At 39.3% G+C, this 26,365-nt stretch overlaps 2 protein-coding genes across 13 annotated transcripts in view; one reads left to right on the top strand and one right to left on the bottom strand.

Annotated features, from left to right (window-relative positions):
• Positions 1-4,467, bottom strand: part of INTS9 (integrator complex subunit 9) — an 86,703-nt gene extending 82,236 nt beyond the window's left edge. Inside the window, exon 1 of the mRNA XM_019733114.3 lies at positions 4,245-4,467. Coding sequence (XP_019588673.1) covers positions 4,245-4,253 — 9 coding nt within the window. The 5' untranslated portion in view covers positions 4,254-4,467. The remainder of the gene's footprint in view (positions 1-4,244) is intronic.
• A 271-nt stretch (positions 4,468-4,738) lies between these two features.
• Positions 4,739-26,365, top strand: part of HMBOX1 (homeobox containing 1) — a 167,364-nt gene continuing 145,737 nt past the window's right edge. For all 12 annotated transcript variants that reach the window (XR_012498141.2, XR_012498140.2, XR_002137473.3 and 9 more), the window contains exon 1: positions 4,739-5,038. The gene's annotated coding sequence lies outside the window, so the exon portion shown is untranslated. The remainder of the gene's footprint in view (positions 5,039-26,365) is intronic.

Here is a 26,365-nt window from a genome sequence, read left to right as displayed (position 1 = left end):
ATGAAATCCAGTTGCTATCCTTAGCTGAATTGGCCATCAGGGTATACCCAGTCAGGCTCAGTCTATACTAAAACAGAATGGGCTCTAAAATGTGCTAATTTAGAGGATACATTTCTAATTTTCCTGTTCTTTTTAAAACGATTTTGGTTCACTGAAGGTACCAATGAATTTTCTTCAGTTGAATAAAGCTGCCTGAATACTGCATATTACAGATGGTCATTTCAATCTTTTCAGTTGGTATTTCTCTAAGAAGGAGATATCCAAGGATTACATTATAATGACATCCATTGCCTTCCCTTGGGTGTATAAAAAGCCACCAAGAGAATGATGTGTAAAGTTAGAGAACTATTAATGGTATCAGAGCTTATATATTGTGTAGTATAAAAACTAACGTGGGAACTCAATTGGTATGCTTTGATATGGAACCCTTTATAATACTAAGAAAGTTTCCAAACTTTAATTTTTTACCACTAATCTTTTTGAAGAGCTTAATTTAACCAAACTCCCATTTAAAGCTAATTTGAAAATAAATAGCCTTGAATAACCTTTTTCTCAGTACGCACTCCTGGCTTCCTGTCTTTGAAGAGAGAACCTACGGAGCACATGCCACGTACCATGCAAGGTCTCGAGTCTTTGCCCTCAGTAAGGAACAGACGCTTAAGGAAGGACACCTGGGTCCAGATCTTGGCTCTCCCACGTTTTTCACCTGTGTAACTTCAAGCCACTTCACTTCCCTGAGGCTCAGATTTTTATCTGTATAATGGGAATACGATCACCTAGATCAAAGGACCAAAAAGGGAAACTAACTAGTGAGTACCTCCAACAGTGCTTGGATACAGTAATTGCTCCATAAAGCAATTACTGGGGCCCATAAAGGGCAGCAATTTTTTTTTTTTTTTTACTCCAATGATTATAGCTTATTGTAATGTTTAAACTTTACCCCTTAATCTTTTCTCAGTGATATTCACAGACCTTGATAATCTTTCAGAGATGATTCATTCAACTACTATTTAGCAGCGTCACCCTATGTGTCAGGCCCTGGGAATAGAGTCTACAAGAGGGAGGACAGAAATAAATCCAATAATCACAAATGCTACGAAAGGAAGTGTGCTATGGAAGCAGAGAGGAGGGCTCTCCCATGGTTTTTAATTCCAGAAAACCATGGAGAAGTGCTATTCAAACAGAGACCTGAAATATATAAAGAAATTTAGGCAGGCAGAAAAGTGTTGTAGGCAATGGAACATATTTAAACTCCCAGAGGCAAAAGACAGCAGGGAGAGTTCAAGGAACTGGAAGATGTGCAATATAATTGGAACAAGGAGAACCAGGGAGATGAGGGCTAGACATGAGCCTGGAGGTAGGCAAGGCCATATTCTGCAGGACCAAGTAAGTCAAGAGCTATAATACTTTATCCTAAGGACAAAGGAAGCGACTGAGGGATTTATAGAACTCTGCAATTTAAAACAACTTCCGGAATGCAGAGTAGCGAATGAACTGGAGAGAGGGTTAAAATGGAATGCAGGGAGACTAGACAGAAGGACTCGTTGAACTTCAAGTGTCAAGTGAAAAGAGCCCCTACAAAGGCAGTATTAGTGGGACTGGAGAGAAACAGACCTGTTGAAGAACAGAAGTAGCATCAACAAGATGCAGTCATAGGCTGTGAGTGGGAAGGGTATTTTGGCAAGTCATAATCTCAAAAACAAGAATGTGCTCAATAAAGAATATTTCTGTGTTTCATGATATAAATGTAAAGCACTGCTTACGACATATTCTTGAAGCAGTACACAAAGTGAAAACATTTAGGCCACGGGAGGATTTATACCAACTCTATGGGAGGTGTGTCACACAAAAAGATGTCTAATGAAGTCCATCTTTTGGAAACCACTTTGCTATGTTGACAGAAATTCTGCATTACCACTTACCAAATCCCAAATGAGTTTTAATATGGAATACATAGATTGAATGTAAAAAAGGAGGGACCATAGACAGAACACCTCCTCTTCCTCTGAGGCATCTTCTGGTTCTTACACAAAATAATTTCTACTTTTTTCCCTTCCATGTTTTCACATCTCTAAAGAAATGAAGCGGGAGGATATTATGAGCAAACCAAAGTATACTGAAAGTAAACCATGGCTCTCTGATAACCTCAGCAAATGAGTTTGTAGGGGAAAACTGCATCCCATTTGCATGCCTTCTCACCAGGCACTCCAAATGTGATTTATCCTTTCTTGAAGACACATGGTCTGTGCTCCAACCATTTCGGCACAAGCTCTCTTGCTCCTAAACTGAAGATTCAAGGAAGGCCCTCGGCTACTCATCCTTCTTATCAGTTCAAGAGTCATTTTTCCAGGAAGCTGACTGTTGGCACCATGCCCCCACCAGTCCCCGCTCAGCACCATCTCCAATTATCCTCTCAATTCCCCAACCTCTGAAAAGGACTCTGCTTTATCATGAATGCAGCGAATTATAATTTTGGCTTACTTTTCTAACTTCATTAGATGGCATGATTCTTTAGGGCTAGGGCGGTGACCTTCAATTCTGCATTCTTAGGTATTTAGCACACCGACCCAGGAGCAAATTGATAATCTCAGGGTTTACTGATCTTCAACCTCTTCCTTCCATATAGGACTTTAAATGAAGACAATTTTGGAGTTGAATCTACTTCTAATACTTTTTCTAACTTCTTCTCAGAAAATAGCGACACAGCGACGACACTTGGCTGAGTAAATACATACCTGTCACATGGTAATGGCCAAAGAGGGGATGAGGGAGATATGTATACTGTCGTGCAGGGTGGCCTGCGGGGTCTCTGCTCCTGTTCCCCCCATAAGAACGCAGGATATGGTGAGGCCAAAAAGGAACACCCACGGAGCACAGGTAGGGGAGTCATACCACTATATTCTCTCTGGCGGCACTATACTCTCACTGGAGGCTGGATCCACACTGTCCGCAAACCACCATCCACGCTTGCCAGCCCAGCCGCCATCTTCTTGCTAGCCCCCATTTTCTGCTAGCATAGCCACAGCAGTTATACTAGTGGCCAATGGCTCACTGGTTACAGCTGACAGCCAACTAGCCACAGCTGATGGCCATCCCATCACAGTTGATGGCCATTTACTACCTGAGCCAGCACCTGTCTATGTGAGGCCGAGAGCCTGGAAACTACTTTCTGGGGCTCTGCCCCCACATATACTTTGGAAAAACATGTTCAAATAATTATATAAATGGAAAAAGAAAATAAATCTTTTGTTTTTCTATAAAAATCACAGAAAGTAAAGCTTGACAATATTTGGCTGCAGGAACATGATTTTAAAAGGTATGGCATCTCACACATGCTTTGCTACTCTCCTAATTATGCTATTAATTCCACACAGTTGCAATAAATTAGTTAGGTCTGTGAGCACAATGACAGTAAAATGGCTAAAAAGAAAGGCTTGAGAAGCGTCCCTATAAGCCAGGTGTTTTGAGTTTTTTGATGGGAAGACGCCAGGTGTATTGGCACGTTCGTCTAACCTTGGCTCATGAAGTGCCTACAGCCCCAGACTGTAATCTTTTTTTTTTTTTTTAATTTGAAGATCTAATTGGCTTTACTAAGCGATTCATGAATCAGGCAGCCTTCTATCTACCACTAGAAGGGCGCTCCTGAATGCAATGCGAGTGTACCTCCTCTCAGGCTATCCATATCCTCCACAGGGTTTAAGACTCAAAGCCTCTAAGAGCACACCCTAACCTCGGCCTTCTCTGACTTCCAAGTGCAATTAGGAGTCAATTAGGAACAGAAAACGTAATAATTACCCTCTTCCCAATATTTTCTACCCTCTGCCCACAAATAACCAAATGTTTCTCAACAACGGTAGCGAGAAACGTTAATCAAGTGTCAGTTGCGTGGAAATAAGCTAATTACCTATTATAACACTCACGTAGCAGCTGAGAAGTATAAAACCTAGTTCATAAATCCAACCTTAGTTCCTCGGTGAAAAAATGTTACAGTCAACCTCTTATCTAACCAAAGGGACCCACCAAGGATGTGCAAGATCTCCAGGTAGTTGTGTATGCGGGGTGGGAGGTGAGGGGTACAGAGGTGTGATTTTTAACCCCCTCAACAACAATCAGCTTTGCTTAGTCCACCCCACTTTCTAGTTTCCTAATTGCCACCCCTTTTTCGCGATGGTTCCCTTCCCAAGGTGGAAACGACGAAGTCCAAAAGGATATGGCCACTGCCCTCTGTAGGAGCGGAGACTCACCAGTTTCATATTGGACTTTTGATTGTTCAACACCAGTTACTCGACACCTCAAACCCAGAAGCGATCTTCCGGTTCAAGCTCCGCCACTCGCCCGCAGAGAGCATCGCGGGACATGCAGTTTTTCTTCCCTACGCCCCTTCTCGGGGCATTATGGGATACGTAGTCATCCATGTATCATGGGAACTGTAGTTATCTTTTCTTTCCCTCCCGTCTCTAAATACCTCCTTCCGTCAGCTCAAATTCATCCCCGCCGCCAATTCATCCTCTCCACCCCAGCATGATATCATTTCCCGAGTCCGGGCCTGGGTCCCATGGTATTCTGGGAGGTGTAGTTCTCACGGCTCGTGCGCCCCTTTCCCCTCCTCCCTGTGGGAAGGCGGATGGGCGCGGGACTTGCCGGGAGCTGTAGTTCCCTGGGGCCTCTGGACACTGAGTCGCGCGCTTTTACTCAAGGGAGGCAGGAACTACAACTCCCAGGGCCGTCTGGCTGCAGCAGGTGGGAGCGGGGCTGTTGATATCAATATGGCGGTTGTCAGCCAGACAAAGACAGTCAGTCTGATGTGATTGAGACAAGGGAGGTTTTCAGGGGGAGACTGGGAGATAGGGGCCTCCCCTCCCCCTTCTCCTCTTCCTGCGCGGACCTCAACCCCTCCCCAGTCCCCTCCCGACAGGCGCCCCACGCGGAAGACACCCCTCCCCCTCCCGCCTTCCCCTCCTCCCTATCTCAGCTCTTCGTACCGGGACGTTGGGGAGGGGGCTGTGCCGAGCGGAGAGAACTCAGCAACGATTCCCAGGTGAGTCGAGAGGTTTTCAAGCCGGACTACCTCAAGTCTCTTTCCTCACTTCTTTCTCTTCACTTTTTTTTTTTTTTTTTTGAGGGGCTTTGGGGCGAAAGTGAGTGGGCTGGGGATAGGTCTCTTAAGCGGCCCGATTGAGAGGAGGGAGGAATCAGGGGGCTCCCTAGTGGGTGACCCGGTCGCACCGTCTGGGGTGGGGCAGTTTGTGGGGGGCGGTAATTGAAAGGCGTTGGCAGCTCCCCAACTCTTTGCTCCTGGTCTCCTTCACTATGGGCGGAAGGTTTGAATCCTGGAGGTGGGGTCTCCTATGTGGAGTTTGGGAAACTGTGAGGTGACCCGGAGGTGTGTGGGTTTGTTTGGGGGTGTAGAACTGTTCTAAACTGTGTGACGTGTACTTGTGCGATATGTTAGTCTCGAATAAATGTCTGGAGATGGGAAGTTCGATAGCTGGAGCCATAGCTTTTCACTGGGCCTGGGCAGGGAAGCGGGCGTGAGGTCCGGGTCCTGGGCTTGTGGGCTGGTGGCGACGTGGTGCGGGCTGAGCAACTCGGTTGTGTCCCGTTGCTCGATCACACTCCTCCTCCCCGCCTCCGCCCCGCGCCCTGGACACATCTCCACCCCAAACTGCCCGCGGGAGCGTTGTGGGGACGAGGTGGCGAGGAGATGGAATGTTGCCTCCTGAAGTCGGCAGATCAGGTGGGAAAGGAAAAAGTGTTCTTAATATTTTATTCCGGAACCGTGTTTTGGTGACACTGTTGGGGCTACTTTGAAAGGAGTCCTCCACCCACCCTCACCCCGAAACAGCAGGTAGAGGTAGCTCATCTTCGTCGCGTTAAATCGATTAAACATCACTTAAGAGTCGTGGGCATGGGTTGGGGGTCGGGAGGGCTGACATGTGTAGGCATCTCAGTGTGTCTACGAAAGACACAGAATGACTGTTGTCTGTCCTGAGATGGGGCGACTTATTTTCGTAGTAGGGAAAACTGTTGGAAATTATTTGGAGGTGGGGGTGGGGTGGGGGGTGGGGGTGCGGGAGTCGCCGAAAGCCGCTGTTAGTGTTGTGCTTCTACCCCACCCTGTTCAGTCTCGCATTTGCCTGAAACCTGGTGTGGGAGAGTGAGGAAGCATTTGGTGAGTGAAGGGGAGAATGCAGTTGGCATGAAAGCTACTATACTATCTAAAGTTGAATCCTATAAAGTGATTGCTTTTTAAATGTACCTTGAAGCTGTAAAAAAACCCTCGTGTTTCATATGGCGTAGAGTGATGTGACTAGTTCATTTCACTGGGATCCTGCAGGTATAGAGACCTCAGTCTTCCCTTTCCTTTCCTCCCTCCCTTCTTTGCTTCCTTCCCTTCTTCCGTCCTTCAGTCCTTCCTTCCTTTCTTGGCCTGGTACATTTCTCTTCCTGGATTGGACATAATGCCTCTTGTGCCTGTTTAGTTTGTGCTAAGACGGTTGTGCTGTTTGTGGTTTCGTGTGTAAAATATATCATTAGATGAAAAGGACCTCCGTCTGTTTTTATTTTGCTTTTAGCCACAGGTAATTATCACATCAAGATGAGAGTGTTTTGCATTAAACTTATTTTAACATTGCACAACTAAGTTGTTAGATTTAGTTGAATTATGTGTAGAAGACAAGTTTGGAAAATTCGAATTCTGATATTTTTTCCCCAAGTTTCCAGTAGAGTTATAAAGGGAAGAGGATTGTAACATCCCTTGTTTCTCACAATCTTTAATATTACACCAGGAGAATTTAGGATCATATATTTGTACTTCCTTCTGTCTGAAATCGAAGTTTTTCAATAACCTTTTCTCATGTGACAGATTTTTTAGTGCAATGGACTTTTAAATAACTAAAGGAATTGATATAATTTCTCATTCAACTGTTGAAAATTTAGTGTATTTACATTTTGGCTCCAAACTTATCAATTCATGAACTTATCAGTAAAGGACCTTCGATTCCATAAAAACTGAAAGTCACAGAGACGCAATATATAATTTATGGTGTGTTTTATAACCTTTCATTTGAAATTTCTGTAGTTGATCATTCACACAGATAAGCTGACTCTAAGCGTGAGGTAGGATATATATTTAGATTGACCTGAATAGAAAAAAAATTGATGTCTTCTAAATTTCGAATTTCGAATATAGAATATATTGGTATAAAGCTGAGCCTTTAGTTTGTTACAGACTGAGCTTTCCAGACTTTTTAAACCTTCTATTTTAGCCTGAAATATTACTTTGCAAAATTGGAGAAAAATCCTACATAACTTCACAATAGAGTGTTTTTTTTGGAGGGGGGGCTGAAAGATACTCTGTTAGACATAGAACATTAAAATATTCAATAATTATTTTAGAAATATAAACTAAAATGTTTGTTAAGGGTTGGAAAATATAAGAGTATTTTTTTCTTCCACACACCTTTACCTCAGTTTCTTTTTGTTTTCTTCTGTGGAAATGCAAAGTTATGGGAAAAGCTTTCATTGAACTTTCTCTGTCTAGTAGTCTGGTTGAAATAATTTAAAGTAAACCAAATATTTTCCTTGCATTTGTTGGGATTATTCTGTTGTATTTTAAGCACTGAGCATTAAAATGATGTAAAGCCTTTACTGCAGGTTAAAGCATAAAACATTCTCAGCATGTGGAAGTCATATGGTTTACGAAAAAAGTAGAAAATCAGGGCATTGGTGCCTGTCCAGCTGAAGATTTCATCCCGTAACTGTAAAGGACACATTTATTTGAATATGATTGCTTCTAAAAATGCCGCCTGTGTTATGGGAAGTTGAAAATCCAAACTGTTTTTAACCAATCTGTTGCTAGTTAGTGTACTGCATATCGGGAACACTGTGGTTGCAAATGTGCATGAAGAAGCCTTTAGGGGTCAGCTTTATGTTGCATATCTTTTTAGTGAGGCTTCATTTTCACTACTGTAGTAACAGATTTCAGTCTCCTTAGCACAAATCCTTGGGTTAAAGCATCACTAATAGAAACTTAATAGCTCAGTGTTGATAAGTTACAAAATAGATTGCAACAAATCTCTCCTTTGTTCATCATTTGAAAAATTAGAAGTAGCCAATTTATGGCAACTTTTGTAGCAAGTATTAATTGGAAGTCATTGCTTGTTTCAGTAAATGGTGAACACAATGGAAGTATCTATGCCTAATTTGTTCATTTTGGGTCTTTCATATATTATAATCAGTCTGTCCCACTTTTAATGTTTCAGACAGCTTCATGGTTCCTATAAAACCGTGTTTGCTTTTTCTGTTCATTTCACCTCAGCTTTTTTATATTCAGATCTTTAAACTTGAATTATTTCTTTTGGGAATTAGAAATTTATCCTGCAGTGTCATTTTTCATAAATGTAAGTTGGTGTACCTCTCAACTTTTTAAAAATGTCAACATTTATAGATAAAGATGCTCAGTGAAAGAGTGCTGGCTTTGTTTGTTTCATGAACCTTGATTTAGATTTTTTTGGCTCCCGAGTTAATTTTATTATAGCTCCCTTTGCTCTTTGGCTATGTTTTTCTCTTAACTGCTAGCTTTTACTTCTCAATTGAGTAGAACTTTAATTTCTAAAACGGTTGTTATCAGTGGAAATCCCAGAGCGTCAAGAGTGTTATATATGTATATTCACATATGCGCTCACACATGTAAAGCACCTTTATGTTTGTTTGTAGATGAAATTAGTATATAGCTACCAAACATACAACCCATGCAAAAGGAAGCTGAACCACAAATAACAGGAGACTAAAGAGTGGCTCAGGCTAGAAACCAGAGAGAAACCATCCCTACATGCTCTCCCCATGAGAAGCCATGGACATTTTCGTTATCACTGTAAACCATTACTTTAATGGATTCTGCCAAACTCTCATTCTCTCAAAATGGAAGCTATTGGTATTGAAACATTTTTCTCAAAATCATACTAAGTAATATGTGACTTAGATTCCTACGTGCAGCTATTCCCCCCGGTGACCTTTACTGGACTTAAGGCCCATCTTAAGTACAAAGATTTTTCCGAGTGATTATTTGACGTAAAACTTTTAGTTAGAGCCTATTTAAACATAATCCAGTGCTTTAGATAACTTGTTTTTCTTGATCTTAGATGAAACAAGTTGGAAATTTACTATAACATTGTCTTGGACACTTTCCAAGAGCATTTAGTTACTGGAAGGCCCTGGCTTTTTTACCCTTATAGTGGTAAGAAGGTTGAAGTTACAGTAAGTTTTTCCAATGATTGTTATAATCTTAATGCAGTATTTTATAGATGCTTGACTTGGGCTGTAAGGATACTGGTTTTTGTTTGTTTGTTTGTTTTTTGTTTTTCTATTTATTTTTACAAATGAGAAAAAAAGAACAATAGTTGATTTAGATTTGAAGTTACGTTATTTTCCTTTTTTTGAATCCTAAAACAGGTGGTCACAGACCCTTCCCTATAATTGATAAAATTAGGATCAAATCTATTCAGAGAGCATTTAGATTTTTCTTAAACTTAGAGTACTGACGATGATAAGAACGTTTACTAAATTCCACACACTGGATATATTCTCTGTAGCTTCTCTGTCCATCTTTTGTTCAGTGGTTTATCAGTGGTCTGCATGTGGTTTGCCAAAAACATTTAATAGCTCTCTTTACTGTATGCATATTAAACACTTAGCAGTTACCAAGGGGCAGTGATTTTAATATATAGTTACTTTTTTCGAAGGGGAGAAAGTCAAATGCTGCAGCTCTTGCTGAAATGAGGGTGACTTAAGATGGAAAGGATCTGCTTTAAGATTTTGATGAAGTTAGTAGTGTGATTAAAACATGAAGCTATTGGGTTGTGCTCGTCTTTCAGGCTATGGAATCTCACTCTCTCCACCCAATCGTGAAATCAAGTTGATTTTGCATCCTTTGCATTTATCTGTTCACTTCTTTTATTTTATTTTATCATCTGTTCATTTCTTTTCATTCTATTGCTATTCCTTTAATTCAAGCCTTCATTACTTCTGGCTTGCTACATCAGTCTCTTAACTGATCTGCCTGCTTTAGAGTTTTTCCTTAGTCATTCTTCTACCCTACCTGAGGGATCTTGCTAAAATAAAATGTGAATGTGATTTTCAGCCATATTTTGTCTATAATCCCTCAATGGCTCCCTAGCCTTTCAGATAAATCCAAACTCGCATCCACCTGTGTCCAAGTACTGGCTCTGCCACTGACTAGCTATGTGACCTTGGGCAAGTCATTTAATCTGTCTCTGCCTCGATTTCTTCATTCCGAGATTGAGAATAAATAGTCCTTATTCATAGGATTATTGTGAGCTCTTAGTATGCTGGTAAGTTCTTAGACTGCTTCTGGAATGTCATAAATGTTAGCTGTTATAATTTTTGTGTGATAGTAGATATTTTATGTTCTGGTTCCTGCCTTATTATTTATTTCATCATTACCGATCCCAGGCCCTTGGCCATGCCAAACTATTGGTGGGCCAAACGAATACTCTTAGCATAGATATGGAGGATTGGGTATTTGTCTATGAGGGTTGCATTTGTTAGTAATCTCTTCAAAAGTAAAGAATTTTAAAGCATATTGCTCTGTAAAGAATGATGATATATTCTGTTGCTCTGGCTTTTCTTCCCTCCTAAAATAAAGAGTATTACTAGTTAGCATATTGTCTCATTCAGGCTACAATTTTAAAACGTCACTTTCCTAGCCCTGTTAATATGTTTGTATGTTTCTAACCTAGATTTCCCCTTGCTAATCCATTTTTTCATATGTTCTCACCTAACTTCACTAAAGATCTATTAACTTTGTGTAGCTTCTTTCGCTGTTTGTTCCCACGAATCTCAATTCTCAATGCATTTCAAGTAATGTGATGTCTTTACATTGCTGTTGGGACAATTGAATAGTTGCATTATATCATCTGGAAGCCACTTTAGACAGACATCGGTTTTATTTACATACTAATGTTTATACTTGAGATTGGGCAGCTAGTTTGTTTCCACTGGTTCAGTTGTTTTTCTAAAATGGTAGGTGATATTCATACAGTGATTTATATCTGTATTTCAGTCCTCTCAAGGAAGAGAGTGTCCTGTTTTTACCAAACCAAGTCTCATAAGGATAAATGTTACCCAAAACTATTGTGTAGGCGTAACAGGTTGATAACTGAGGTATCAGTTCAGACTTTAGAGTGAAATTCTGTAGGATGCTATATTATGACTGGTTTGCAACTGCTCATTCAGCAAGCATTTGTCTTCATGGAGCATAATTGTTCCTTGTGGAAAACTTGAAAGTAGCCATCCTGAATATTATCTTTATTTGTTTGAAAATGCATTTTTTGGAGTCAAAGATAGCCTATGTTTAGTTTTACATAGTAGCAGTTTAGAACCACTCAGGACAAGAATAGTTGCTGTACACTCTTCTCTGAGGAAGACCCTACTGAAGAGATGGCATCATCTCATTTAGAATACTGTCTCAGGTTTTTCAGTTAGACATCAATTTCTTCCAAAGGTGGGAGGTTTACGGTTAAATATAAATTTCTTCGAGATTTTTTTCCCTCCCTCAAAAAAAGTTCCTTCCTTTAAATAAATTATAATAAATGTGTGTGTATGTGTATTTATTGCTTTTATTTCAATGCATTATAGGCATCAAATGACTGGTCTTCCTTAAAATAAGGAGTTATTTAATGCGCACAAATTATTGGTTACTTCCAATTTCAAGTCCATTGTTTAATACAGAATGTTCAGTTAACAGCATGTCAACTAGGTGCCTCCACTCTGTTGTTGACCGTGTAAGTTTGTGTGTATTACCTCGTTAGGTTTCAGTTTTCTAGTTTGCCAAACAGAGTATTTAGGTTAATTTCTTTTTTATATATGGTACTTTTGTTGTCATTAAGTAAACTCATGATTTGTTTGCTTATTTATTTACTTTTAATTTTGAAATATAAATTCACAAGAAGTTGCAAAATAGCAGAGAGAGCCCTGTACTTTTCACCCAGTTTCCCCTAATGTTTATATCTTACATAACTTTAGTACAATATTAAAACCAGGAAATTGACATTGAAACAGTGGGTGTATGGTCCTGTGCCGTTTTATCACGTGTGGATTCAGTAACCACCACCACAATCAAGATACAGAACTACTCCGTCACCACAGAGATTGAGTATTTCTTCTCTTATTCATAAATTCTGTTGTTTTGTCAGTATAGTTAAGGGGAAAGATACGATCAGTATCTTATTATTATTGGATCAGTAATTATTGGATCAGTAATTTCACTCTTTTGCCTTCTGTAGTAATTCATAAATTCTTTTAGCACATCTTGAAAGTTTTTTATGGAAAATTCCTATTAAACTTTTTTTGTTTTGAGAATTTAAAAACTGGCGAGCTTTACACGAGGACTTACAATATTAGTACCCTTTAAGCTTTTTTCAGTAAAAGTTAACAGTAACATTGAAAATTTCTGTAAATGAAGTGTGAAAGATTTAAATGAATCCAAAGCTTAAATGATAGATGTCTGGCCAGAGAAGAAGTGTGCTAGAATCTGTATTAGATACTAAAATCATAGTTATTCTGACATTGGTTTGGTCTTTGACAGTGTTGAAGCAAACCTGTCAGATTAATAATGAATTGTGAGCTCCTGTTGTAGTTTTATTTTGGGTTTGTTATAAGGGAACTCGCTTCAAAGTCAGTTCAAAGATTTTTTTCAGAGAACGGATCTTTAGAGGAAAAAATGTGTTTCTGGGTCCTATTGTTAATCTAGATACAAGAAACGACCATCAAGTTAAAGGGTAGTTACAGGACACGTTGTATTTGGCCTCCTCTTTATTAGCTGTATATGTTATGAAGCCTGTTTTCAAAGCTGAAACTATTAATCAACATACTATTGATAATTACAGATCAAACAACAAAGGTCTGCTTTAAATAGCTAACAAAATATTTTCAAATATATTAACAAAAAAGATGTGTGGTTTTCGTCTCCTCTGGTTTGAGACAATTTATTTATCAACACTGATAATTTACTTTGGAAAGATTAAATTTTAATTTGTTGCATTGACCAGAATATGATAAATATTGGTGGTACTTCTTGATAAGTTAAATTCATATTAAGAGAGCTTTTTGGCTACCTGAGATTTCACTTTCTTCGTGGTACAATTTTTTTTTCTCTTTGGATTTGTCAGCTGCCAACTTTTTATTTATTTTGGTGTACAGTCTTTAAAAAATAGTGCTTTAATCAGTAATTGTTTGGCTCCCAGGAGAGGTTGTTGTAGGGATCCAGTTTTTTTGAGTTGATAAAGAACAAATAGATCTTGCGCCAATGGCTGAACTGTTAGGAACATGAGAAGCTAGTCTCTGCCTCTCATTTTGTCTTGCCTTGTGTTTCCATGTCTGCTTCATCTCCCTTTCTCACTTCTCCCTCCCACTTCTGTTTACCTTGCTATGGGTTTTCATAGTTTCTGTTTCTCCATAACTTGGACCCGGACGTGGATCTGGTTTGCTGTGGTATTGATTTGAACCACTCTTTCGTTTCAGCTAAAGCCTACCTGAGTGGTGACAATGTTTCCTTTAGTTCAGTTGGCCAGAGAGAAATCTAGGAATAGAGGTCTATTCCTATTCCATGACCTTGGGGGGTGTGGCACAGGGGGTAGTCATCTTTTATATAAGGCTAACGCTTTGCGGTGCTCTCCATGGGGACGATTCTCTTGCAGGGGTTGAAGAAGGCACACTCAGTTCAACAAGACAAGTCTAGCAGAGCATGTTCAGGTCCTGTGTGGGATACAAAGCTGACTTGGATTTAATCCTTTTCTTTAAGGATCAGATCATTTGTAGGAAATGGCAAAAGTCTCCCACTATAATTCAGTGTTAGTTTTTATGTTAGTCGTCTCGGACAACGATGACAAAGGGGGCCTGTAGAACTAGCCAGGTTTAAGGAAAGAGAACCCCAGGTAGCACTAGAGACACGGATATTCTGTCTCTACAGTTTGAATCACAGACCTGCTAAAGCATGGAAGTACCGAGAACCATTCTTTCAGGGTTGTAGCTATCAAGGAGCATCCCTGGTTGAATTAAGAGGCTCTTTTGTTGTCTTTCTACCTTAGATCAAATAGACAACATTTTGGCCACTCTTTGTCCCACTGTCAGGGTTAAGAGACATCTTAGAAAAACTCCTTCACTAATCCAGCAGCTGGAACATTGTCTATGTGGTGACAACTGTTCTCTTAGAAAATGTCTTTCATCCTGGACACACTTTGACAATAAATCATACAAAGACAGGACATTTGTGCCGCCTTACTTTAGAGGCAATAAACAGATTTAGGTGGTGAGTAGAAGCGAGCATGTTCTCCACAGATCTGTCAACACAAGAATTGACACATTGGGTGCGTCCACTGTCCAGTTAACACCATATATTTAACAGAAGCGCCATGATGTCAGGGAAAGGAACTGGAACTCCCCACCCCCTCACCCCCAATCCGGTGTTAGAGTTGGGATTTCAGGGCTAAAAACTCCAAAGCCAAGTCTCGATTATGTTACCAAACCAGGACTGAGATTTTACAATAAAGTGCAAATCAAACATTGGCAGCTAAAGAACCTAGAAGATCCGAGTCAGATTACTAAGCCACAGGAGATAAACATTTGGGGGGGGGGGTGTCACAGAATTCTAATACGTAGGCTGCAGTAGAGGGAGGCAGTGCGCCTCAACTTTCATGCAAAAGAATTGCATGGGAAAAGTATTAAAATTTTAGTTTCCTGCGCTCCACCCCCAGATTCTTAAAATCTTAGATGAGCCCAGGAATATATACATCTTTCTTAAACATACTAGGTCCCCAGAACATTTAGAAAATGCACAGACATCGCATACTATGTACCGAGACCCTATTATGTGCTTGATTCTATGGTAGAGGGCTTCGTAATCTTAAATACCTGTTTATAACTTGGAATGTTTCCTCCTTGACCTGGGTCTGCCTTATGTTAAATATGCTCTATAATTGCTTATGCCACTGAACTGTGCCAGTGGGGTATGTTTTGTTAAAGCATGGCTGTTCATCTAGAGGGTATACTTAATGGTTTGTATTATGCTCCAAACATCTAGTCTATATGGTTTATCAGCAATTCATTTTCTTATGCTTTTATATTTTCACCAACTTCTTAGGCAGTTCTCCCCCACACCCCCCACGCCCTTTGTCAGTATATTCTCCATTATTCTAGTTTTTTGGATCTATTGAGCAAGATTGTTTTTTGTTTTGTTTTTTTCGCAGTATGCACTTTTGGTATACCAACCGTCTCTTGAATATCTGCCCTCACAAATTAATTTTTCACCTTTTTTTTTTTAGATCTGTCATCATTCTTCTTAGAATCTTAAGTAATCCTGGAATATTGAGCTGGTTGAGAACATGGAATTTGGAGCCAGACTGTTTAGATGCAAATCTGCCCTCCACAACTTACTGTGTGACTTTGCATAAACTTTGCTGTGCCTTAGTTTCTCCATCTGTAAATTGGAGATAAATAATAGTACCCGTATCATAGGATTGTTATATGAGGCAATATTTGTAAGGTGCTTAAAATAGTGTTTGGCACAAATTAAGGCACACTTTTTAATCTTATTATTAGTTGGCCTGTGCTTCTGTTTCTAAGGTATTTCCATCCTGAATCATTAGAATTCTTTATTAAAATATCTTTTTATTTTTCAATTACAGTTGATACACAATATTATGTTAGTTTCAGGTGTATAACACAGTGATTAGACATTTATAAAACTTATGAAGTGATCACCCCGATAAATCCAGTACCCATCTGACATTATACATAATTATTACAATACTACTAATTCCCCATGCTGTACTCTGCATCCCCATGACTATTTTGTAACTACCAATTTGTACCTCTTAATCCCCTCCCTCCCTTCACCTATCCCCCACCCCTTCCCCATCTAGCAACCATCAAAGTGTTCTCTGTATCTATGAGATTGTTTCTGTTTTGTTTGTTTATTTATCCTGTTCTCTAGATTCCACATGTAAGTGAAATAATATGACATTTGTCTTTCTGTGTCTGACTTACTCTACTCAGCACAATACCCTGTAGGTCCATCCATGTTGTCACAAATGATAAGATTTCATTCTTTTTTGTGGCTGAGTAATATTATAATACATTGTACATATCTACCACCTCTTCTTTATCTGTTCATCCCCTGGACATCCAGGCTGCCTGCATATCTTGGCTATTGTAAATAATGCTGCAATGAACATATGGATGCACGTGTCCCTTTGAATTAATGTTTTGGGTTTCTTCAGTTAAATACCTAGAAGTGGGATCACTAGGTCCTTCTTTGTCGCTTGTTGTAGCCTTTCTTTTAAAGTCTATTTTGTCTCATATAAGTATTGCTACCCCAGCTTTTGTTTGTTTGTTTCCATTTTCATGAAATATCTTTTTCCATCCCTTTACTGTTAGTCTGTGTGTGTCTTTTGATCTTAGATGAGTCTCTTGTAGGCAGCAGATGTAAGGCTTTTATTTTCTTATCTATTCAGCTACCTCATGTCTTTTGATTGGAGCATTTAATCCATTTACATTGAAAGTAATTATTGATAGATATATAGTTATTGCCATTTTATTCATATTTTTTATCTTTTCCCCCCCTTTTTCTTAAAGAAGTCCCTCCAACATCTCTTGTAGTACAGGTTTGGTGGTGATGAACTCCTTTAGCTTTTTCTTGTTTGGAAAGCTCTTTATCTTTCCTTCGATTCTAAACGATAGCTTTGCTGGGTAGAGTTGTCTTGGTTGTAGGTCCTTACTTTTCGTCACTTTGAATATTTCCTGCCATTCCCTTCTGGCCCTCAAAGTTCCTGTTGAGAAATCAGCTGACAGTTTATGGGAGCTCTCTTGCAGGGAACTAACTGCTTTTTTCTTGCTGCTTTTAAGATTCTCTCTTTGTCTTTCACTTGTAGCATTTTAATTATGATGTGTCTTTGTGTGGGCCTCTTGTTTGGGACTCTCTGTGCTTTCTGGGCTTGTATGTCTGTTTCCTTTGCCAGGTTAAGGAAGTTTCCTGTCATTATTTCTTCAAATAGTTTTTCAATTCCTTGCTTTCTTCTTGTTCTGGTATCCCTATGATGTGAATGTTGGTACACTTGATGTTGTCCCAGAGGCCCCTTAAATTATTCTCATTTTCTTGGATTCTTTTTTCTTTTTGTTGTTCTGTTTGGGTGTTTTCTGCTACCTTATCTTCGAAAGCGCTGATTCGATCTTCTGCTTCATTTAATCTGCTGCTGACTCCCTCTAATGTATTCTTAATTTCAGTTATTGTGTTCTTCATTTCTGACTGGTACTTTTTAATGTTTTCAATCTCCTTTTTGATGTTTCCTGTTTTCTTTGTTGAAGTTCTTACTGAGATCTTTGGGCATCATTGTAGCTGGTGTTTTGAACTCTGTATCTGGTAGATTGTTTGTCTCTATTATTTTAGTTCTTTTTCTGGAACTTTGTTCTGTTATTTGGGACATATTTCTTGTCTCCTCATTTTGGCTGCCCTCCCGTGTTTATTGCTATTATGTATTAGGTAGGGCTGCTATGTCGCCCAGTCTTGATAGAGTGGCTTTATGTATAGGAGTCCTGTGGGGCCCAGGGGCACAGTCTCCCTGGTCACCAGAGCCGGGTGCTGCAGGAGTGTCCCCGGTTTGGGTTGTGTGTGTCCTCCTGTTGTAGTTGAGCCTTGGTTGCTGTTTGCACATCAGTGAGAGAGATTGACTCTCAAGCTGAGTGGTGCCAGGACTGGCTGTGACTACAGTGGAGGAGCTGTTATGCAGGGGCTGACCCTATGGAGCAGGATTTGCTTTTGCAGGGCTTCGGTGCCTGCTCAGTCTGCCCTTTGGGTGTGTCTTTTGCAGAGGTGGTTGGGTGGTGCTCTGGTGTGGTCTGAAGCTGTCCACCAGGTATGTTGTCTCTAGGGCCTCTTGGGAAGGGCTCTGTTATAGGCCAAGGTCAGCCGCTATCTATGCCCTACCTGGGGCCACTTGGTATGAGCTACAAAGTGATTTGCAATGGTTACCACTTGTTCTGGGCTTGGAGGTGCCTGGGAGAGGCTAAGATGCAAACCAAGGCCATCTGCTGCTAATGCCAGGCCTGGAGCTGCTTAGCAAGAGGTATGGGGCACACTGAGGCCAGATGCTGCTAGTTTGGGGTTTGTGAACCTTTGAGACATCTCAAGAAAGGGCACAGCATGAGCCAAGACAGGCTGTTTGTATGGAAAAGCCCCTGGAAGTGGCTTGGGTGGACTTGTAAGTTGGGTGGGGTGGCGTCTCAGGGAATCACCAAGGTGGGGCAAATGGTGTTAGCCAGATTGATGGAGACTCAGATATGGCGCCCACCTGAATATGCACTCTGGGTGGGGGAGGGCTCAACAAGGGAATAGTGGCTTCTGCCAGCACTTCTGTCTGGGAGAATGCTGCCCCTCCAGCCCTTGCCCTGTAGCCAGACAATTCCTTCCTGTATGTCCCTGACGTTTTAAGCTGCTGCCCCAGCACTGTAGCTCAGAACCAGTGAGTTCATCATTGAGTAAATCCACATACGGGCCCTTGAAGAGGAATGCCTGGGGTTCCAGCTGCCATTGGTGTTGCCCAGACACAATCTCTGCTGGTTTTCACAGCCAGAAGTTACAGGGACGACTCTTCCTGGCACTGGAGCCCTGAGTTGGGGAGCCTGATGTGCATGTGGGACTCCTCCTTCCTCAGGGGATCCTCTGAAACTGAGCTCTCTCTCCTGATTTTTAACCGCCACACGTGGGTATTGGACCAGCTTGTTCCATGTATGTGCCCCTCCTGCCAGTCTCCTCATCACTTCTGTTTGTCCTTAGTTATAGGACTTCTTTTCAGCTAGACTTCAGATGATGCTTAATTATGGTTCTGTAGTTTAGTTGTAATTTTGAGGTAGTCATGAGAGGAGGCAAGCACAGCATTTACCTACTCTGCCATCTTGACTGGAACTCTTATTAGAATATTTATACTGTGCAAGTAAGCCTTTCTTAGCTACTTATTTTTTGTTCATTGATTTGTTTTTGTTTTTTCTCAGTTTTACTTTTGTAGGCCTTCATTGCATTTGATGCAAATGATTATTTCCTCTTAGTTAAAATTCTTTCTATCCATGTCTTTTTTCTGTCCATTATTCTTTTCCTTTCTTATTAAAATTTACCTCTGGTCTTGGAGCTTCTAGATTTAAAACCTTTAAATTACCCTTTTAGTACTTTCCTTTTGTACTTTTCTCCATCCTCCCCCACCTAATTCATCGTCAGTGTTCGGCTGATTCTTTCACCATCACATCTCTTAGATCATTTTCTTCCTTTTTACATCTGGAGTTGCCATTCTCATCACTTCTTGCTGAGATGATTGCAGCAATAAAACTGGCCTTTCTGCCTCTTACTCTATTCCATGGTGCACTGTATTGTAAGAATAATTTTCATCAACACTTTCCATCAAGTAATTCAAGAAGTTACTGTACCTTAGTTCGAATTGTGTTACATTCCAATTTTTAATCCTTGTGCTTTTAAAAGTTTCTCTAACATTTTCTTTCTGCCCTTACCCAGCATCCCACTTTCTTATTCCTAAAGATGTTTTCTCTGTTACATCGAAGTAAATGACCTTTCTTCTTTCTGTGTGTTTTCAGCCTTTATTTCTTGGTATTTGCTATTTTCTCCACTTAATACATTTGTATATCCTTATCTTGCCAGTTAAAACCTCCTTAATAAAACCTATTTATAGTCTTCTCTCTCTGAGGAGACATTTTCCAGTGAACCCTGTCACATTGGGACCAGTCATTTACTTTCTCCATATTTGAGCTGCATTTATGTATTCAGTTTCAAGTATATGTAATTTTTTTTTGCATTTATTTGTAAGGCATATCACATTTTAAGTATTTTACTTTTCATTTCATGTGTATGAATTGGATTGGTAGTTGAAGTGTAAGGTCCTTGAGTTTCCTATTGGCTTATCTCTCTCTGTGTTCTTTACCCTCCCCTTTAATTTTCATAGTTCATTTGTTACTGCTCATTCATCTAACCAATTTTGATTACATATTATATGAATAAGACATAGGCTTAGACTTTCGGAAGCTCACAGTTTGTTTTTGATGGGCTTTATCCTGAGGTATATATCTCAATACTGTACCTGAGTTATTACTCTTGACTCAGTAATTCCTCTGAACCATCATCAAAAATAGTACTTAGCACTAGATAGATTGCCAAGTCTAAGTTCCTGACAAATATTTTTGCTGTAAAATGCTGGTATGAATGACAGTGGTTAAAAATGATCAGGGTAGATGATAGGTAGAAATTTTAGGTTCATTGTCTTCCGAGGATGTTTTTCCCTCTATTTACTATGACTGCAGGAGATCTAGGGACTTAAAAATTACAATTATAAAGTTATTACATAGAAAAGAATCCAAGCAATAGAATATAAATAAAATAAGTGTAGCTGCCCCCTGCTCTTCCTGACACATTCTACCCCTGTGTTTTTGTCTGTTGTTCCTAACAAACTACCCCAAAACTTAGCTTAAAACAACAATGATTTTATTGTGTCAGGATCCTAGGGGTTGGCTCAGTTAAATGGTTCTCTCTAGGTATCTCTCATCGGGTGTTGTCTGAAGGCGAGCTCACTCATGTCTGACGCCCAAGTTGGGAGAACTCAACTAAGGACTGGGACAGCTGCAGCTTCTTGCATCTCTGTCACTGTGTGGTCTCTCCAGAATGGTGGCTTCAGGATAGCTGGACTTCTTGGTACCTCAGGGCTCCAAAGACAGGTGTCCCGAAAGAGAAAGAAAGCCAGATGTAACACTTTGTATGACCTAGTCTTGGAAACCACACAGTGTTGCTTCTGCTGTGTTCTGTTTATTGAGGCAGTCGTGCTGGCTTGTCCCGGTTGAAGAGCAGGGAACACAGACTCTACCTCTTGATCGGGGAAGTGGCAGTGTTCTAGAAGAGAATGTATGGAGGAAATATTGTTGTGGTAATTGTAGAAAGTATAATCTCACACCCCAGGGATCAATACTATTAATAATTTGATTTACTGTCTAATCTTTTTCTTTGCTTGTACAAATTATATTCCCAGTGCCTACTTTTGCAATTGTGTCACATTCCAACTTATAATTTTATTTAACAATATATAATGGTGTGAGTACATAAAGATCACCTTATTTTTGTGAACATCTTAAATGAGTGAATCATAATTTGCTATAAACATGCACCTAGTAGTAGACATTTAAGCTCGCTTGAGTTTGTGTGTAGGAACCTCTCTTGACTGGTGTTGGATGGGCCTGCAGTAAATGTTGCCATGAACAGGACTACACAGGCAAGAAATAGTGAGCTTTCTCCTTACGTTGCTCTTCCGATTATCTGGAAATTGTTTCTTAAATTTCTTTTTCCCTTTGCTGCTGCTTCTGTCTCCTCTCCCTGCTCTGACCTACTCAGCAATCCTGTGCTTCTGTCTTGATCTCAGAAAATATGTGGGAAAAATAGGAATATCATTGTATATAAAGGACAGCTATTTTATTTGGCACTTTGCCAGATCAAAGATTTTTTGTCTTCCTGTTAAGTATAGAAAAGCTATCTTAAATGACTTAATTTAAACTAGTAGTTAGTTGATCAATTAATCAAAAAAGTTGGTTATAGCAAAAATCATTAAAAATGGATTACTTAAACATGTTACATTAATGAAGATATATAAATATTGATATATTCATCAATCATTTGATATAGGGTGGTAGTTCTCAATTGGGATGATTTTACCCCCGGGGGTATATTTGGCAACATTTGGAGACATTTTTGATTGTCACAATGGGGTAGTGGTACTGTTGCCCTCTAGTGGGTACTAGATAAGCCAGAGATGCTGTAAAACACCTTTCCATTCACAGGACAATATTGCTCCTACTCCACCCCACCTCCAACAAAGAATTCTCCAGTCCAAGTGTCCATGGTGTGGGGTCAAGAAAACATGATCTAGGGCCAAAGGGCTTTCTTTTCCTGTTGTATGAATATCCAGATTGGCACTCTGCATCAGATGTTCATGCATGAACCATACCCCTAATGTATTACTTATGATTTCAAGTTTTGATTTCTTAAAAATGGAGGAAGACCTTAAAGACATTTGCGATATAATCTGTGAGTCAGATCTTAATATTTTATTATTTTTCTCCAAGTCTTTTATAGTAGTGTCACTCAGACCCAATTCAAGTAGTATTTTTTTTAAAAAAGCAAATCATTATACCAAACAGTTCATCTATTTTTTAACTTAATTTGTATAGAAACAATTCTTCATACTTCCATTTTGTTGGTTTAGAGAATATATAATTAAATTGCACAATTGCAAAAACAACTGATATAAGGTATGAGGGAACAAACCAATCTACTTTTCGTTGGCACACAGTGGCATAAATGAGACCGTAGCCTTTCCCATCCCATGGTATTTGTTTGAGAAGGGGACTCCAGAAGGCTGTGGGTGAGTGTGATGGTTGGGTAGGTGGAGGTTGGCTAAGAGATTCTATGTGACCAATATAAAGGATTTGAAGGGTAGGAATTGAAGGATCTTTTGTTGCTGTTATTAAAAAGAATTCTCAAAGTAAGTTCACTGAAAACTATTTCTTAAACGAATAAGCAAAAAAGAACAAAACCCCACAAACACAAAAAGCAAAATCAAACAAACAAACAAAAACGTACAAACATTAGGAAATGTTACATTACAATTGAATTTTGCCTTGCCCCAGATTGGTCGCATTTGTGAGGACGCCATGGAGGAGAAAGACAGTGGCCATGCCCGCGGTGGCCTTCGAAAGAGAATAATAATAATCACTCGATGTGCATGCTTTGGTGTTAGGATTTTAATGATCTTTGGTTATCTGGGGGTAATCAGGAAGCTGTTTCTATCTAGAAGTTATTAAATTATTTTGTTGGGTTCCAGTCCCTCTCGTGAACATATTTAAACATTTTGTGTGTGTGTGTGTGTGTGTGTGTGTGCGTGTGCGCGTGCTACAAAGACCAACTGTCCTTATCCTATTTGACAACTCTCCATTTCAAGCAGTCCATGATTGTCCCCTGTATTTCTGGATTGCCTTCATCTGGACCTTTGCATATTAAATCCTGTCAAGCCAGTCTGCCTTTTACCAAAACATTTCTTATACGCCTTTAAAATACTTAAACTCAGCTTCTCAATTTTCACTAGCTAATTAAAGACTCGATTCTAACACATTTTCAATCTTAGTATTACTAGCACATTTTTTAGCTCTGATGAGATGAACTTTCAGAATATATGCATAATTTGGGCCACATTAATTTGTGCAAGCTGACTCATTGCCTAATAAAAATGTTATTTAGAATTTAATCAGAGAAATCCAGAAACTGGCATTTTAGATACTTGATTTAATTATCTGGTAACCAACATCCAGTGGGGAACTATAACCTGAATAGATGGTTAATCTTCTCAGAGCTAGAAGATTAACGTGAATTAGCATAGGATTGTTAAAGTTGTTAATTACTGTTTCTGTAGTTGTTGGGGGAAAATGTTAGCTCTTCTTCCCTGCCTTTCTATTAATGATGCTGATTTCTTTATCTAGAGAAACTAAGAGAAGGATAAGAGATTACTTAGAGCAGCATGACTGGGGAAACTTAGTTAATGAGATTTTAAAAAATAACCGTTCCTTCCCTTCAAGCTTACATAAAGACAAAATTCACAGTATAAGGAATTATTTTGTGTGTTTATGTAGTTGTCTTCCATGACATTTATAAAATATAGTACATTTATAAAATACTCAGTATCTGAACTTTTTTTTTAACTTCGCATATCCCATTTCCTCACCCTTTTCAAGTATAATGGCCTAAGTAGTGTCTTAGGAAAAACTCTTTGAAAATGATGGTTTTGACTGGGTTATCAAACTAATAATTCCAAACTGATCCAGATAGTAAATTTTAAGGCAGATATATTTTAAATGTTATGAGAATTCTTTGGAAAATAATTAAATGGGATTTTGGGAGGAAATTTTAATTTCTTTTAAATGAAAGATTATTTTCCAAGTAAACTCTGTATGTTCAATGTAGAAGTGGCAAAGTAAACATTTTAAGGCAGCGTATTGCATGCATGATGGTCATGCTTTGCATTGTTGGTACTTGTATCAACAAGCTGTCATGTAGAACCCTTGAAAGGAAGGGAGCAGAAAGGATCGGGTATATCGCCTGTGTTCAGTAAGGAAATGGAGGGAGAAAGATGTTCCTTAAGTCTTATCGCCAGGATAGAACTCAGGTCACTTTTCTTATTTCAGTCTTCATTGTAGTACCTATTACCAAAGGCAGCTGCAGCTTTGAAATTTATTGTGCTCAAATTCTGCAAATTTGTGATGAACATGTAGGGGACTTGGATGACTTGCTTTTTATTGATAACTCTAGATTTTACCAGTAATTCCGTTTTTCTCTCTTTTGTTTTCATTATCACTGTTGTATATTGTATATTATCTACACAGTCTCATCTAGAAGGTGTAAACATGATTTGTGCAGCCATTGATTGTTACATGTCTCTGCGTCTCATCTTGCTGGGATCTCAGGCCTGAGTCTTCTGCTTCTGTCCTGAGTCTTCCAGCTGTTTGCTGATCCTTAACGTTACAAAGCCCCTCTTCTGGAGATCGCTTAGTAATGTATGTATGCTTGCTCCTCGTGTTGCCTGAGGTTATTTGTTGACACGCATTTTGGACAGTGTGTTGTGTTATTTGTAGATAATGGTCGGTAGTGATGTAATACTTTTTGCGTTAATTTCCAAATGAATACTGGTACATGTTGCGTGGTTTGGTTTGTACTTTTATTTAAAAATGAAAATTAAACCTTGTTTTGATTTACAGGATTTTTCCTAGGACCTTACTTAAGTTATCTGAGTTCAAAGAACTAGATTTATTTTTCTTCAAATTGAAACCTTATATAGCTGGAGTTTTTGTCTTTTAATTATAAGCTTGAAAATCTATCTATAAAAACAGAAAAATAGATGAACATCTACTAAAATCTGGGTTGTTGATAAATATGGCATTGATAAGTATGCCACTAGAGTAGTTGGAACATTTGAAACAATATATATGTATTTTTTAAAATTAGTTTGACCAGTGAATGTCATGATGACCAATTGTACCATAGTGGAAAAGTCATGTAAATACTTTCCTCAAACTATCTGTGGCAACACATTGATTTTTAAGTTTCCAATTATTGGCTGACACTTCTATAAAATGCAATAAAAATGAATGACTAGAAAACAATTAAATGTTACCAGAATTATTATTATTATTGTAATTAAAGTTTATTGGGTTGACAATTGTTAATAAAGTTACATAGATTTCAGGTGTACAATTCTGTAATACATCATCTATATATCACGTTGTGTGTTCACCACCCAGAGTCAGTTCTCTTTCTATCGCCATATTTTGGGAGAATTTGTAAAACAATTAAATAGGATTTTTTAACTTTGCATATCCATAATTTGGCTATACATCTTTTATCAGATATGTGATTTCCTGCTAATCTTTGTCTTATCTTTTCTTTCTCTCTTACTGATGTGTTTGAAGTAGGAGACTTTTTAATTCTTGTTAAAATTGTTGCTTTTCTCAAAGAATCACAAGGACTAATGAAATGGGAGACCGGTGGCTGGGTACCTTACTCGGTTCTTCAGCCCCGTTACAGAAAGTACTGTAATCCTCGAGTTTGCCTGTTGAGTGATGCCAAATAATTGAGTCACTGTTTTTCAAACCAGATATCCTGGTATGTATGTTGCCACCATATCATTACCATAAACATCAGCCTTTATTTTAATTGCTCAAGCAGTTCAGGTTTCTTAGTTGGAAGCAACAAAAACTGACTCTGGCTATTTAAGCTAAAAATACATTTATTAAATGGATGTGAGGAAGCTCTCAGCATTGCCAGGAAGACTGGAGATCCAGGCTTGTGCAATGAGAAGAGCTCTTGGGGCCGGGCCGCCCCCTGGCAGGGTCACAGCACAGATACAGACGGCATGACTGGTACTTCCTCACTGCTGCTGGCGCTGGACCAGCGCTGCTGCTGCTGCGTGCCTTTTGTTGCTGCCTCTGACACGTAAACTTGTTGCAGTGTTCCTCTCTACTTACAAAGGTTCTCTCTGGTGCTGACAGTCTCCCCTCTAAGTCGGAGTTAGGCAGATCTGCCTGTGCTCTATTCCTACAGGCAGCTGGGAAATGCATATTGGGCATTTTCAAGCTTCTTAGTGAGAGATACATTTTACCTTTCATTCGTGATTAAAGATGCTCAGTTGTTACCCATCGTAAAAAAATAAGTAAATAAAAGCTCCCTCGATCTCACTTTCCCATCCAGATTCTGCCATAT

Source organism: Rhinolophus sinicus, chromosome 15 (assembly GCF_057876585.1).
Source record: "Rhinolophus sinicus isolate RSI-liver-muscle chromosome 15, RSI-T2T, whole genome shotgun sequence".
NCBI lineage: Eukaryota > Metazoa > Chordata > Mammalia > Chiroptera > Rhinolophidae > Rhinolophus > Rhinolophus sinicus.
The sequence above is the reverse complement of the archived record's forward strand: the minus strand, read 5'-3'. Positions and strand labels throughout refer to the sequence as shown.